Source organism: Notothenia rossii (genome assembly GCF_949606895.1).
Source record: "Notothenia rossii genome assembly, chromosome: 2".
NCBI lineage: Eukaryota > Metazoa > Chordata > Actinopteri > Perciformes > Nototheniidae > Notothenia > Notothenia rossii.
Genome location: NC_136904.1, coordinates 28248235 through 28263770, shown reverse-complemented (window position 1 = coordinate 28263770; position 15536 = coordinate 28248235). Strand labels below are relative to the sequence as shown.

Below are 15536 nucleotides of genomic sequence, written 5' to 3'. Positions count from 1 at the left end.
TTGGACTTGATCAATATACTGAATATATAACGAGATAAATTGCTGTTGAAATTGTGATGACAATGAGCTCTGACTTTAGCCATCAGCTACAAAGACTCTGATATTATTACAGACGTGCTTCTTATTGAAAGGTCTCCTCTGTTCTTACCTGCAGGATCCTACCGATTGGCTTCTTAGGAAACGCTTGTCATGGTCGTTATTTATACCAGGTGGCCACACACACTGGCACAGAGTGTGCTAATAACAAATACTGCAACCCCTCTTTGATAACACTTTATAGTGGAGAGAAGATGTAGAGGTGAAGAGGTCACTTGTTCCTCGAGGGAGATTGCAACTCGGCAGCTAGATTGCATTTCATCGTTCAAGGCTTCATCTCATAGCATTACCAATAAGAACAGAAGTATGACAAATCAAAGTAATCCCAGCAACATAGCAACAGGGGCCAGCCTCACTTAAATCTCTGACAAGTAGCAATGGCTTGCACAAAAATGGGTCTTTTGCACACACAAAAAAAGCCCAGCTGAAGCTCTGATGAGATCTTGAAGATGTGAAGCTCAGCTGTGGAGCATGACTTCACAGTGCGAGGGGAAGTTATCTGTAGTGTGGTTATCGGAGTGTGATTGACAGAGACCGACTGACAGCAGGGCACAAATGTCCCCATGGCAAACAGATACAATGCAGCAGATTGACAGCGGATACTTTGCAATGCGCTGTTCTGTGGGGAGGAGAGTTTAACTGAGGTCCAGCAGGTGAAGAATAAAAGCATATGTAACGCTGTGGTTAACCAGTGTACACCCAATGCAAGCTCAAAATATGCCGAAGCTTAACAATGTAGCGTAAACCCACACTGAAGAACTGTATAGGGAACAAAAAAGGCGTCACTCATCCACACAGTGGGCTTTGTACACATGATCTAAATGCTTGATCTATCTCTTTCTGAACACCCCCCTTTCTTCACTCCTCTCACATCACTGGTTGCACAGGCACACATATCCAAGATAACAAAAGTGTGAGTAACATAGAATTAAAACATGTGAAAGGCAAGAAAGCAGAAAACCCCTTTTGGCTAAACAAACAAACACTCAGAGGAAAATATCAAGGACTCACCCAGAAGAGGAGGTTGAAGAAGACCATTCCATATCGCAGGGCCATCATGCAACCCTCGGCCATCCTGCAGCGCCGCAGTTCTAGGAGGAATATGAAGGAGAGGTCCAGGTAAAACACCACATACTTCTTCCCCTGGGCATAGCGCCCCTTTGACGTCTCCGGCCCTTTTGTCGTGTGGAAGCCGAACGCAAACGGTGGCCGCTTGTACTCAAACTCCCCACTGAAGCGGTGAAAGCCAGAAGTGAACGGCGGCGTGTCGGGTTTGCTGTCCAGAGACGGACTGCGCCGGTACGGAGTCTCGTCTGTGCTCGAGCGTCTCATTATGGAGACTGAAGGAACTTTAAGAGTCTCTTTATAGTCACTCTGTGTACTTCAGTACTTAGTCCACACCGAGGGACCAAAAGTTATTCCGTTGGGCGCTGAGAGATTATTTGTGTGATGTTTTGACCTATTCCTCAGAATAGTTCCGACCCCTCATCAAACTCTGCAACGGCTTATTCAATTCTACCCCAGGTGTGACACACTTGATCTCACTTAGTCTGTGAAAGATAATGTCCTGCCATTCACTTGATTTTAGTTCCGCTCTTTAATCCAATAGTGCCACTACATCCAGCAGGAGACTTTGCATAATCCTGCCGCAACAACTGTGTAATTCTGTGTATTTAGGACATAATCCCCACATACACTCTCACATCTGCACATCCTTGTTTCCCTCTCTGTAATCGCCCCAAACACAAGTGTCATGCTCTGAGAGATAAACTGGTTTGCAGTTTCATCTAATAACGATCCAATCAGGTAAATGACTGGAGGGCTTCGAGTCGACCTCTCCAGCTGCTTTGGGCAGGCGAAACGATCCTATACGTCCTACCTGGACTCATGGGAAATTCCTGAGCAGGTACTCTCGGCTGGGAGATAACAGCACTCCTGATTCTGCCAATCAACTTCATGTATTCAGTAACACATCCACTGAGAATGAAATGCTTAGCACGGGTCTAAGGCTTGTGGTGGTGGCTGTCGATATGCTTTTGCTGACATGCAGTGAAAAAGGATAGGAAGATGAGAGGGAAATATGGTGTTATGCATGTGAGGGGAAGGATGAAAAGCAGCATGAAAGGATGAATAACGCTTGTGAGCAGTACATTCTTTGGCTTTTTCAGTATATCCTTTTGTTAAAATTCCTTCCTTGCCAAAACTTGTCCTTTTTGTCTCTGAAAATTGTCTAGGGGTTACTCATCTCCACAGCCTGTTCCCCACACATTTAATAATTCACCCTCTTCAACTCCCTCTTATTCTCCTCCTGCACCTCACACTGAGCCCCTCTCTGCGCTCCCCCCTCTGTGCTGCCGGCGGTTAATTAATTTCCAGACTCTCATCAGTGAGGCAAAGTGTGCCGTGTCCCCTCTTCTCGTCTCTCCTTCCTCCGCTACAGCATTTCTCCTTTCTTCTCTAGGTGGGCAAGGAGATCAAGGTGTCCGCTGGGGTCATGGCAAAGCCGCGAGAGAAGAATATAGCAATAAGAAGAGACAGGCAGGCAGAAGACACTGTTTCCACAGAGAAGCAAAAGACTGCAGTGTTTGAGCGGTAGTCCGGACTCTCTGTCTGAAGCTCCCTCCCTCTTTCTCTTCACAGGCTCCTTTTCTCTTTCTCTCTCTGTCCCCCCTCCCCTTTTTCTCTGCTCACTTCCCTCACAAGCTGCGATGCTCTCCTCTCCACACGCACAATCTCAAACACCCCATCCCTCCTCTGAAACGGTTCCCAAAATCTGGCAGTGCGAAAGGAAGGGGCGGTCATTAATATTCTGGCCACACCCAACAAGGGAGCGCATCCAATCAGTGTCTAGCAGCCCCATCCTCCCTCGTGCACACGCCAATCATGGCCCAGATAGCACTCTCACACACACAACCTGGTGTGTTGTTAACATACCAGTGCTCAGAAACCTGCTGCACTTGCGCTAGTGCTTCCTCTTCCTCTGCTCTCTGCCTGAAACTCATTCCACATGCAGAGGCTGTTTTCGTGCACAGCCCAGGCTGCTTTCAGTGCACGCTTGGCTTCAGTCGTGTTCCTCTCTCCCCCAGGACATGGGCTTGGGTCATACTGCATACATGTTGCCACACTTGGCACAGATTTCCACTCAAGAAACAAATCACCTCAAGTGTGTGACTCTGAAAGTATGGGAATCTCACACTGCTGCTGACATTCACACAGAATTACCGCATGCTCTCCACAACCTGGTGGTCATGTGGGTCAGTGGCTTTATGAGTCCACAGGGACGTTTCAGAGCTGCCAAGGTACTGACTTTCATCAAGTATTTAAAGGATTTCTGTCTTTTCTCCTGCATGTCACTTTTTTGTCAGACTGCAGAGGTGGCAGTCTTAGAGATTGAATGTGTCTGACTGACGGATGGACTGACTGTCTGACAGATACTGTTTAAAAGAGCATGCACACATTTTCGGCTTATGGTTTTCACCCCTAAAAAGGTGAATGGACATGAGGCAGTGATATGATTAGAAAGGTTACCTTAAGAGTATCCACGTCCTTTACAACAATGGCATAGGTTAGATGCAGGTCAACATCTCAGCATGGTGAACTGGGTTTTCAGTCAAATGTAGAATTTGGAAATGAAATTGAAATAATTATAAATGCAGCAATGAAAACTGTAAAAAATAATATAGAAAACATGAAACACGAACATGGCATTTGTGTTTCAAGTATTAATTAGATGAAGGTTAGTCCCCTAATCACTGCATGCCAATCTAATGTTTTAAATTGATGCCATTTTTTGTTCATGATGCATCCTCTTTTCATCGGCAAACTATGCTTTAATCAATACACCAACTATTGTACCTAAGCCAAGCGTAAAAACTGTTTTCATCCATAATTTCCATCTGTTGTTTACATAGGCAGAAATAAAGTGTACATAACAAGGTAGATGCACTTTACACCTATTAGTGCTTTTCTAAATTCTAAAGAGCTGAGTTTTTAACCAAGGAAGGTTTTACAAGAAACAACTATAAGATATGTGTCCCTTATACTGAGCGTGCTTATTCACACATAATCCATTTTGCCGAATCCCTCGAAATAAATTATATGTATACAGCATGGTGTTCATCCCATTTATATACATTTTGGGTGTAATTGGCAGAATTATTTCCGCCACTTTCACAAAATATACAGACTGGCCTGATTCGTGAAGCAGGGAACAAATCTTTCTGTAAATGGTTCGCCTTTGACATACTGTGACGCCATGAAGCAACAAATATTACTGCTATTCAGTTTAGAAACACACAAACCAGAACACAAAATACACATGCAGAGGACCCCATGGGTCGCGGCAGCTTGGATGTCTTCAGCGTGTTAAAATTCACAGAGGTAGAAAAAAAAGGTTTTGGCTGCAGCAGGGAAACATGATACCCAACGTGATGAAATCTTACTCTAAGACTGGAGGCTTTAGAAGTAGTTGTGCATATTATAGTACTTTATAAATCCCTGTGATGTGACAAAAGGATGTAAATGGATTGACGTGCACAGTCAGATACACAAAGGGTGCTGTGCTACACTCTGGTCTCCGCGCAGTCATATAGGGCTATGAGTCTGGCTCGCTTTCCCTTGTTTAAAGCTTTAATATGAGTCTCCCATGAATGTCTCCACTAAATGACAAAACAGGCTACAAGGATAACTGCAGTGCGCACAGAGCAGCAATATGAGCATATGAAATGGGAATGGCTCTCCACAGGACTGGCAAATTATTTAGAGCTGTTTGCCTGGTAGAATTTTTGCTTAGGCAACCACAATCATTTCATACTGATAACATGAGGCTATTTTCGGAAAGTTAAGGGACATATGCAAATGTTCATGTCATACTTGTATTTTGGCTTTCTTTTAGCACACGTTACCATGCTTTTATGTATAAAAAAGTCATCATTTTTTCAACACTGTCTGAATATGCCTGTGTTCATCCTCTTTCTGAAACACTTTTTTACAATTGAATGCCTGTCTTCAAAACCCCCTTCTGATAAAAACCTCATTCTGCTCTGATTGGCTTTTTAAAAAGTTGCTATGAGTCTAGTACATAGACTGAGGCAGTCTAAAACAAACTAACTTGGTTGTCTCATTTCACATTTTGTGAGTTTGTAAGCACTCTATGTACCCAAATGTCCCCATTTTAACATTTTCATACTTTCAATACTGTCATACTTTCAAGGCAACCTGTTTTTTCCTTTCATTATTAAAAAAGGCTATTAATATATTAATTATGTCCACACAATTCAACAAAACATCTATTATGTTCAAACTGAAGCAGAAGGACGGAACAGTTTTTATTGCTTAAATATTTTCCAGCTTTTATCTCTGGATCACATCTTGATTATAATTTTTCTAATTTGCCTGACTCAGTTGTCGTCAAGATGTCACTTTCTAAAAACACAGCTGTGTGCGAGGCCCATGAGCCAACTAATAGCACATTCTCTCAACAGCTCGACACCGATGATCATGAGGAATCAGCCATGAAATAGATAACAACAGCTCTGATGGGAAATAAACATGTGTTACCCAACCAAGCTGAACTCTTGAGGGATTTAAGCTTGCTTCAATGACAACATGTATGGACAATAAAACAAAACTAGATGAATCAAGTTATTGACTGTGTTAACAGAGTGGCACAATAAGAACACAAATATTGGTAGTGGTTATATAATAAGATATATCATACAATATAGTTTTTATTTGGGAATTACGGCAGCGGAGCCACCTCTAAACTCAGTTTTAATGTTATACCATAATAATTAATGCTGCAAAGCTGGGTATTTTGAGCTTGGCGCATGCAGAGGCTAACAACAGCTAGCTCTAACGCCATCGAATAGGACGTATATTTACCTTCTATCTCCTACGGAATGAAGTTGATGATGGTTGTAAAGAACCTTTGAATGTAGCATGTAGCGACTGTAAAGTTGGTAGTAAAGTCGTCCCATTTGTTCCATTTCGTTTCAACAGAGCAAAACCAAAACGAGAAGCGCTTCAATACAATCTGCCATTGTTGTTGTTGTTGATGTGAGGGGTTTCCGCACGGTTTTGCTTTATGAAGCAGGCACGCAAACGGTTACGTCATGACGCAAACAATGACGCAGCACCAGTCGGGCTCTGAGCGGTGTGAACAGAGCGGGAGCTGAACCGAAGAACCGGTTCTGAACCAGAAAAGCTCTAGCACGAAGAGCTAGAACGGGAAAAGCCTTGGTGTGAAAGGGTATGAGGGAAAGCATGGCCTCACGTTCTTGACTTCAGTCAAATCTATATTGATGGTAGTAACGGTGGTGCTGAGTACTGTTAGTATAGCAATGGAATTGCTGCACAAGCATGCAATGCATTTAGCATGCGGTTGTGATTGTGAAACATAAGATTTAATTGTATTATTAGATGTGTCTCATTGACATCAAAAAACGAAATCAACAATCTATCAAAGGCAGACAATAGGCTAGTGAGATCCTGGGTTATAATGGTGAATTCCACATAAATGCAATAAATGGGGTACTCTGGGAGCCTACCTGGTCAAATGTGGTGATTGAAAGTGGATTCAACATTTATTGTATTCACTATGCACCATCATTCGAGGAAAGTAAAAAAAAACAATCACTTAAGAATGTTATGCCTATGCCTATTTTAAGCTACTTTTTACCTCAACAACAATTCCAAAATAAAGTTGTACTGCACTTCACAACGGGTAAAGTTGTTTTTCTAATTAAGAGGTTACATGCAAAATCTAAGATAATATGTTTAATTTAAACATGTTTACTCGCATCAAAAACAACGCTTTAATCATACGGAAAATAACACATAAAGCAATATAAGAAGAGCCCTTCAGCATAATGAGAGCTTTTAATTAACAATTGTATTACTTTTACTTTATAAAAATGTTGATTTTCTACTCATTGTATTTTTATACTAGTAAACCTAATGAATCATTATTTTATCCACTGAGGATAATAAATGTCAAAGAGAAGGAGATATTATCCATTGCCTGATCAACAGACTGACATTTCTCTCCCAGGAGCCACACCACTCCTCAGAGTGAGACTGCACTATTATTGATCACAGAGTAACAATGTGTGGAGAGCTGTCATGCGTACAAACACATCCTGTAACGGCTTGCATTGTAAATTAAACATGAATAAAAAACATAATTAAAAATAGACTCACACATTAATCATCATGAATGAATAATATGAATCCACAAAGCTCAAGAGTGAAAAATGACTGAGTCACACCTGGGTCAGCATTAGTGGAATGTGATGACTTAATACCTTTGTACAATAGGCTTTAGTATTAATTAAAGCTTTTAACTAACATATGTAATTAAGAAGTCAGTTCAACAAGGGGATTTTACATGAGGTGACACAAAACAAGTCAGTGCAAAGCTTATGAGCCAACCTGTCGTGCACCATACATGTTTGTGAATGAGTCAATTGATGACTGTTGTGCAACATGACACGGTAAAATGTAATTATGCCGTGCGACATGCTCAGAGCTACCCAGATATACTTAGTATGCAACAGTTTGGATGTAGGCGGCAGAAAGGAACGTCTCTACGCCTACCTGCCCTCACTGGGTACAAAAGAAAACAGAAATTAGTGTTTTGTCAATCTCTGTATAAAGGCAAGAAATATAACTGCTGTTGTTGTTGAAGCTGGCTTTAAGTAGAAAATACTTAACAGCTGACAGATTGTGTTTCATCCTGCTCTGTTTGAAGGACAATGCTTTTGGTATTCTATATGGTTGTCAAAGCCAGGCTTTTACATATAAATGAAAATCTGTTACCTTCAAGCTTTGCAAAATGAGGACACACAATATTGTCTAAACCTATTGCCCCCAGGGAGGCTCTCTGTATTTTGCACTACAGCATGGTGTCTGGCGTTTGTGGGGTCTTTACAGAGCTGGCACACTAGAAGAGATGGTGCTTAAGGGAGTAGAGACATATAAAAAAACACTTTTATGATATTTATTCTACATGTTTATTAGAAAAATATTTGTATCACTTCGGTATGACCGAAACAAGATGAAAATATCTCAGAAAATCCCAAGAGACATTTTGTGGAGTGAATGCTCCATTTGCACAGATATGCTTTCACAAAGAAATGTGAAAGTGAAAAGGAATAAACGGTAAGTTTGCTTAATGCCTCCTCAATGTGTAAAGCACATAACTAGACCTTTTCCACAGACTGAGATTGACATTTCCGTCACTCTCGAGTCGCAAGTTTCAGAGCGACCAACATTACCTTGCAAAATTATTTGTAAAAATATCATTCTTTGGTATTCTAGTGCTGCAAGGATGCCATGGCCTACAAATAGAATTCTTCAGACTTAAGAGGAACTCTTTGATTGGTTACATACCATCAAACAGAGTTACGACATTATCATGATAATGTGTTTTCAGAAAATGAGAATAATGATGTAAAAGTAATCAGCACCTCCTATATCGTTAATTATATCTTAATCAGTCATCAGTCAAGATGATCGCAATGAGATATTGTTTTCAAATCATTCAGCCATATCATCACATTTTGATGGATGGAGTAACAGATAAGAGAATGATTCCTTATTGTTAAACCGAAATTATCATCTGTTCTTTTTTTGTGTCACTGACTGTTGAAGAGTTTTCAGTGTGTTCCCAGTCTGGATAAGAAAAGACAATGTATCTTTTACTTTTTGTTTTGGTGCTGGTTTAGACAGCCTAAAGGTAAATTACCTACAGTATCATCAGGGAAGGTGAACTGAGGAAATTGAGCTTTAATTATTCACACAAATTTTATTATTCACAGCCTCCACAGAAACAAAACAAATTTGGCTTAAGGTTGTTATCAGCAGGTTTGTTTCGCCTCATGTCATTAAATGAGTTGAGAAACAATGCACAAATCTACACTCTAAAAACGAATTCAGGCGACCTTTCACCTCCACTTAATTAAATGCATGGTTGCAAGATAAAGATGTGAGTTAATTGATTCAGATAAACATTTTAAGTTGGAAACATTCATTTATAAGTTGTGCTGACGTAATAATGTTGGTAATTACATCAACTTAATATTGTGTGTAATTTGAACTCTGATTTCTGCGTTAATTGACTTAAAACAAAATTCAAGTTGTAGTAAGTAATGCAATTGGCTTGATAACTTAATTGTTCTACACCTTGAGTTAAGTATTTCAAGTCCACTCCCACTTAACATGCCTGGACAAGTTCCGACAGTTAAGACAAATAGAAATATACAAAGGACATTTTAAGGTGAGTGTCATCTTTTGTCATTCAAATACAGTAGATAGCCTTGTAGTTGCACTGTAGGCAAATTGCTGTTTGACCAAAATTAGCAGCCTTTGAACTGTGAATAGTTCTGTGAGAGGATACAAATTAGTAGAGGCTACTGTGAGAGTAAAAATACTTTGGTTACTATTGTGATATCGCTTTTTATTAAAAATGAATCTTGGTGAAGCAGATCAAGGACATGCTTCTTGAGGTAGGATCGTTATTTAGAGATGTCATTGAAATGCAAGTTGTTGGCACCCATTCAGAATATATTCATTTAGGTCATTTCTCTTTTTTTCCTTTTTCAAAAATAGCACAATACAATTGAAGTTTGCAGAGAACTATAGCCATCCGCTGCCTTGTTGTGTACGTTGGAGAAATGGAAGAGGACCTTTTCAAGGAGTTTAGCGACGTAATTAAAAACCTTGAAATAAAATAAAATCCATGGGCACAGTGTAAAAACACAGGACAAAAGCACTGCTCTCTGTCAGTTACATTTTGAAGCATATTGCACTTTTGGCCACACCCCAATCAATAATATCTTAGCAACGTTCAGCATGGACAGGTGTTGACAGCAATGGCATGGGAAAAAGATTGTGTACAATTTCAAAAGTGGCTTCTGCTCTTCACTTAACCAGTTCAAATATTGTATGGAACCTGCAAAACAGATGAGAAGGTACACTAACACTTGCACAGTTGTGATTGACCAAATCTGTCCACATGCATTTAAACACTAGGCAAAGTACTCAAAACCACCTCTGTGTGTCTTCAGGACCACATTGCCATGATGACACACACATGCAGACTCAATAGGTGAAAACAATACCAGCGTTGCTTTAGCAGCTGGTAATAATGGCTCTGAATTCGCTAAGAGTGACAGTTTAAAAAGTATGCAGTTACCTAATTCATTATCTCTTATGCGCTAACCTATTATTTAATGTGCTTCAAAAGGACATGAATATCGCCATCATCAGTGACCGGTCCACCCCAGGATCTGACCATACGATGGCAACCATCGTGGTCGAGGGAAACAAATGAATGAGCAAGCATTGTGCGTTAAATGTGTTCATACTGTTTGAAATAATGACTGTCGGCAGTGTAAACATCTTTGTTACATCTTTTGTAAAATTGATGTGTGTGATCTGCAGATTGGTGGCCATTGAGAATTTGTTTCTGTAGTTTTACAAAAACTTTACAGATTTTACATATTTGGCACTGGTTTTAAATATGCAAAGGCCTCTAACTTTGTTGTGATGGCAGCATTTATTTGCTGTGTCCCCATTTCCCATGGTAATATGGCTAATGTGTTTATTTAAATTTGTGTTATTTATCTTTTTTTTCAAGATTTAAATGAAGCTCAGTGCAAGTTCTTTCAGGAAGACTGGTTGTATATACATTCACTCCGCAGCTGCTTATAATCACCTCATCACAGGCGTTCTCTTTAAACTATTACTTTTCACCTCATTCTCCAGCAGCCAATCAACGTGTTGTAGCCAAACTATAAAATGGTTCTCCTCTCTCCTGCAGTCAGCTGTAAATTTCAGGTGTTCATGCACCTTATCATATGGCATGTGTCAATAAATGTTCAAACTAAATGAATTCTCTCCTGATTGAAATATCATGTGTTGAAATAAACAACTGCAGTTCAAAATAAAAAGTGAATTGCCTAATATTTTTTTTGTGGAATCAATTCATTTCTTTCTTTAAAGGCAAAAACATGAAAAAGCTAAGAACAAAAACTATTATACAATATATTTGGAGCAACTTAATTTATAAATGGTTGTCAACTTAAAAACGTGTGTTCACAATGATGGTAATTAAGTACATACAACTTTAAATTCCTTTTAAGTCATGTGGTAAAACTAGTCGGAACAACTTAATAATTTGAGTAATCAACTTCAAAACTTGTGTTTATGCTACCAATTATTAAGTAAGTGCAAAACACCTCTGATTGTAGAGGAAAAGCGGTCTCCCCTAACTCAAACAACTTTGTTGCTTTAAGACAATTTCATTAGAAGTTGTCTTAACTCAATAAACATCGATGCAAACTGTTGCGTTGATTTTGTTTGTTGAGCCAAGGGATTTGTTTTTAGAGTGTAGCCTTAATAAAGTACCTTACATGAGCATAATTATTTTCATGTATAATTAAAGTAGGCCTGTCAATTTGTGATTACACTACAACCACATGCCGAACAGTGTCTGTGGTGGAATAAACAGAACGAGAAGTCTTGAAATATTCATACATTTTACTTGCTGCATGCAGAGTTTTCCCCTTGTTTTACAGACCAAGCTCTACTGTATGTGCATTATGTGTGACAGTCATACAGCAAAACAAGTCCACAGGAGGCATACAAAAACAGTACGAAGGGCTTTGACTTTTGGAGAAACGTAATCATGATTTAAAAGGTAGCTCAACAGGTATTAGTGCTGATTAGTGCTAAGTAGCAGCATTTATGAGCTACAAGAGGTCTGGTAATCAGCATGTTGATTTTTTGTAAGGAGCTCCAAAATGGCAAAAATAATCTGTAACGAACTGCTGCTGCCTCAATCAAAAATCAAATTGCAAGATGTAGTATGTCAAGGAGAGAGCAGTCTGGAGAGTCACAAAAAAGGTGAGGAATGCAAACTGCATCAAAAAGGAGAAAAAGCAGCAACAAAAGGGATGTGATGGATTAGTATATAACCCCTCTCTAACTGTGGGTGCACTGGGGATTTAATTACTTCAAATAAGAACCCCTTTCTCAATAAGCGCTTCTGATATATGTTTACCCCCTGTACACTGCTCTGCACACATAGCATTTCCCCTGAGAAACATACTGAAATGGATGTTCACACATGCTCTTTGTTCTTTTTGTTTTCTCCTCTTTAATCGTGTCTCATTTGCCTACATTTATATGAGAGGATTGATACCACGCTTAGCTTAGCGGTAGGCTGTAGTGGAGTAAAGGGGGAAACAGCTAGCTAGGCTCCTTGGTAAAAAGAAAACTAGCATGTTTATAGCCTACTAATCACTATGGCATACAGTATCCTGTTTGTTAAAAAGCACAAAAGGGTCAAATCTGAATTAATTTGTGTGACTTGTGTACAGAGCCAGGTTAGCTGTTTCCATCCAATTTCCAGTTTGTATGCTAAGCTAAGCTAGGAGGCTGCAAAGTGTAGCAGTAGCTTAATCAACTGGTTATGTTAATTTCCGCATTGGCTTCACTGCCCCAGAACTTAATCACCACGAACCCAAATGCTAAGTCCCTCAACTTTACAGCAGAAAATAATGTTTACAGCCAATTGTTTGGTCTCTTTAACTAACTTTCCTATTCATTTCAACTGTAAATGGGATGAAGTATGATATTAATCACCTGTTTTAATTATATGTAGGCTTAAGTTATGCAAAATTGGGGGGCCCCACAACTACTTTGAGTGACAGAGGGGTGTTATTATAGGTCGCTAGCTGCTAGCTCTGTTACAGGGCCCCCTCTTTGATTATTTTAGTTTTTTATTTTATAAAGTCTGTAGCTGAAGTCAGTATGTAGAAGCTGGGTCAATTAACGGTAAATAAAATTCTGGAAAACAAAAAAAAAGGTTAATGGTTAAGTCATCAATATATCACTATGTCTTTAAAAAATGGTTGCAGACTGATTAACATACCCCAGCTGTTATCAAGATAAAACTGATGAAGACTGACTTCCATTACTCACCTCTTGGCGCTCTCATTATTCCACTTTGTATGATATAATTACTGATGGCCAATGATCACACAAAAGCAAAACTTTTTTTTAAAAATAATTTACATAGAAATGGCATCCAGATGCAGTATTAGTCAGCCTATTACAAACACTGCCAACTTGAAATCTTTCAAACCTGTCGCAGAACGCTAATTTACAAATATAAAAACCCCATCTATTCATCAATATCGCCATCAATTTGTCAAACATTTCAGCCTTATTGGTTGTCAAAAGCCTTATGTGTGATTCTGATTTCTTCTCCACACATCTGAACAGCTAGCATGAAAATGTCCGCACCTGCAAACATGATGTATGCATATGTGTCACATCTGCCATTTGCATTCTGCCACTAATCCCCCCGAGCTGAAAGGTGATTACCCTGCTTGCCAGTCAAACGCTGCCCAAGAAGAGACAAATATGCTCTGTGTGGACATGAAGGGAGGAAAAATCCCCCCAGGTGGAAAGAAGCAGTGGGTGGTTGCTGTATTCATTCATTTTACTGACATAAATACTCATAAAAAACATACTATGGCACACATACATGAACGCCCACCCCCACTTGGTTAACATGGTAACTGGTTGACACTATACATAGTATCATACAGTACATACAGTACATGACTCCCACTCCCAGATTATACTCTATGAAAGCAGCATATTCACATTTAACAGAATACTCAATTCCTAATAAAAGTATCCCACTACTTTAGTTACAGGTACATTTGAAGAAGCTGCAGTGTTTTATAGGTTTACTTCACTGAAGTGTTTCTAAAGATGCTGTAATGGTTTTGAGTAAAGCGTGTCACATTTTAAAGCTGTACTTGTAACTACATAACACAAAACAAAGCCTGATCAACAAATCTTATTTAAATATTAAATGAATGTTTTATGTCTGATTGTAAAAAACAAATGGTAGGACTGAAAAGCCAGAAAGGTTTGAAATGTAAATGTATCTCAGTCTTTCTTTGTTGGCATTGCTCATTATACAGAATTGAAGTGCTTCAGACCACAGTGCATGTGTGATTATCCAATCACAGGAAAATTGGAAAGTGTTTTACTAATGAGAATCTTTGATTAGCAGACATGCTTTTATTTTTTTATATCTGTTAAACAAATAGTTTGGAAGCGTAGTAGGATGCAGTGAGTTGTATTTGAGATAGAGTATATTTAATTGCCTGAATGTGCGCTCAATGCACTCAATACATACTTTGCATTTGCTCCAGTCAATGTTGTGTAACTTCCTATATAGCATATATACATTTTATTTTTATCAGAGAGATGAAACCCTCTTTAATGGTCACACATGCAGAGCAAACAGCACACACAGTGAAATTTGGCCTCTGCATTTAACCCATACTAGTACCAGGAGCAGTGGGCAGCTATTGCACAGCGCCCGGGGAGCAATTGGGAGTGGGGGGGGGAAGGGGGATGTCTGGTGCCTTGCTCAGGGGCACCAAGGCAGGGTCCAGGAGGTGAACTGGGACCTCTGCAAGTAGCAGTCCACACTCCATATTTAGGTTTGGTCGGGGACTTGAACCGGCAACCCTTCGGCTCACAGTCCAAGCCCCTATGACCCAGCATTTCATTTCAAATAAATCCACTATTTCATTTAGTCAGTCAGACCCTCATCTGCACGGAAACACACAGAGACTTCTGTCCTCTCTCATTGGCACCATTTAAAGAGCATCACATCATAACATATGGGCAAAACAGCACAGTCGGAATCCCAGTGTGAGTAATCTCGTCAGAGGAGTGTTCAGAATGGTGGCTGTGTGTGGGCAAACATGCTTGATCCAGGAAACAGAGAGCACCAGAGGGATAACAGAGGATCAAGTCCCGGAGCAGACATGAAACAATGAATGCTCAAGTGTGTCTTTGGGTGTCTCTTTGTGTGTGTGAGCTTCTTCTTTCCTCAAGGACCTTGGTCCATCTTGTTCTCCTGATGCTGTCAATAGTGTTTAAAACACAGTTACAGTAGCTTGCCGCAGTCTGTGGAGTGGAGCTGCTAATGTCTGTTAATGTCGTATCATTTGTCATGCATGCATTTGTGTTTGCAAGCATCGAAGGATTTTCAACTAACATCCTGATCTGTGGTGCAGAACACCTACTGCCACTTCTGGTGCTTAGCTGATAAGGCTCAAATATTCATTTTGCTCAAAAAGAAGAGCGGAAACAAAGCATGTTTTATTAAATCCTTAATGTTTTATGGTAGCGCTGGAATAAACGTCCACAACTGCCAAGCTAAAACCTTTTTATTTGCTCACAGCAACTGTAACATGTTTTTCAGGGCTATCCATGATTGGACAATCCTATTGGTGCTTTTTCAAATGTGTTTCTATGGTGACGTTACACAACCAGCCAAATTATGCTGTTTCATAGTGTTGTGAAGACAACAAAAACAGCAAAGTAAAGGATACAAAGTGATA

At 39.7% G+C, this 15536-nt stretch overlaps 1 protein-coding gene across 3 annotated transcripts in view; it reads right to left on the bottom strand.

Annotated features, from left to right (window-relative positions):
* The window catches only part of tspan4a (tetraspanin 4a), a 136136-nt gene that overhangs the window by 109790 nt on the left and 10810 nt on the right, over window positions 1-15536 (bottom strand). Inside the window, exons 1-2 of one of the 3 annotated variants that reach the window (XM_079663498.1) lie at window positions 5980-6162; window positions 1108-1187 (exon numbers count right to left, since the gene is read on the bottom strand). In XM_079663498.1, coding sequence (XP_079519624.1) covers window positions 1108-1170 — 63 coding nt within the window. In that variant the 5' untranslated portion in view covers window positions 1171-1187; window positions 5980-6162. Of the gene's footprint in view, window positions 1-1107; window positions 2734-5979; window positions 6163-15536 lie in introns of those variants that run through there. The other 2 variants (XM_079663497.1, XM_079663496.1) reach the window with 2 other exon arrangements.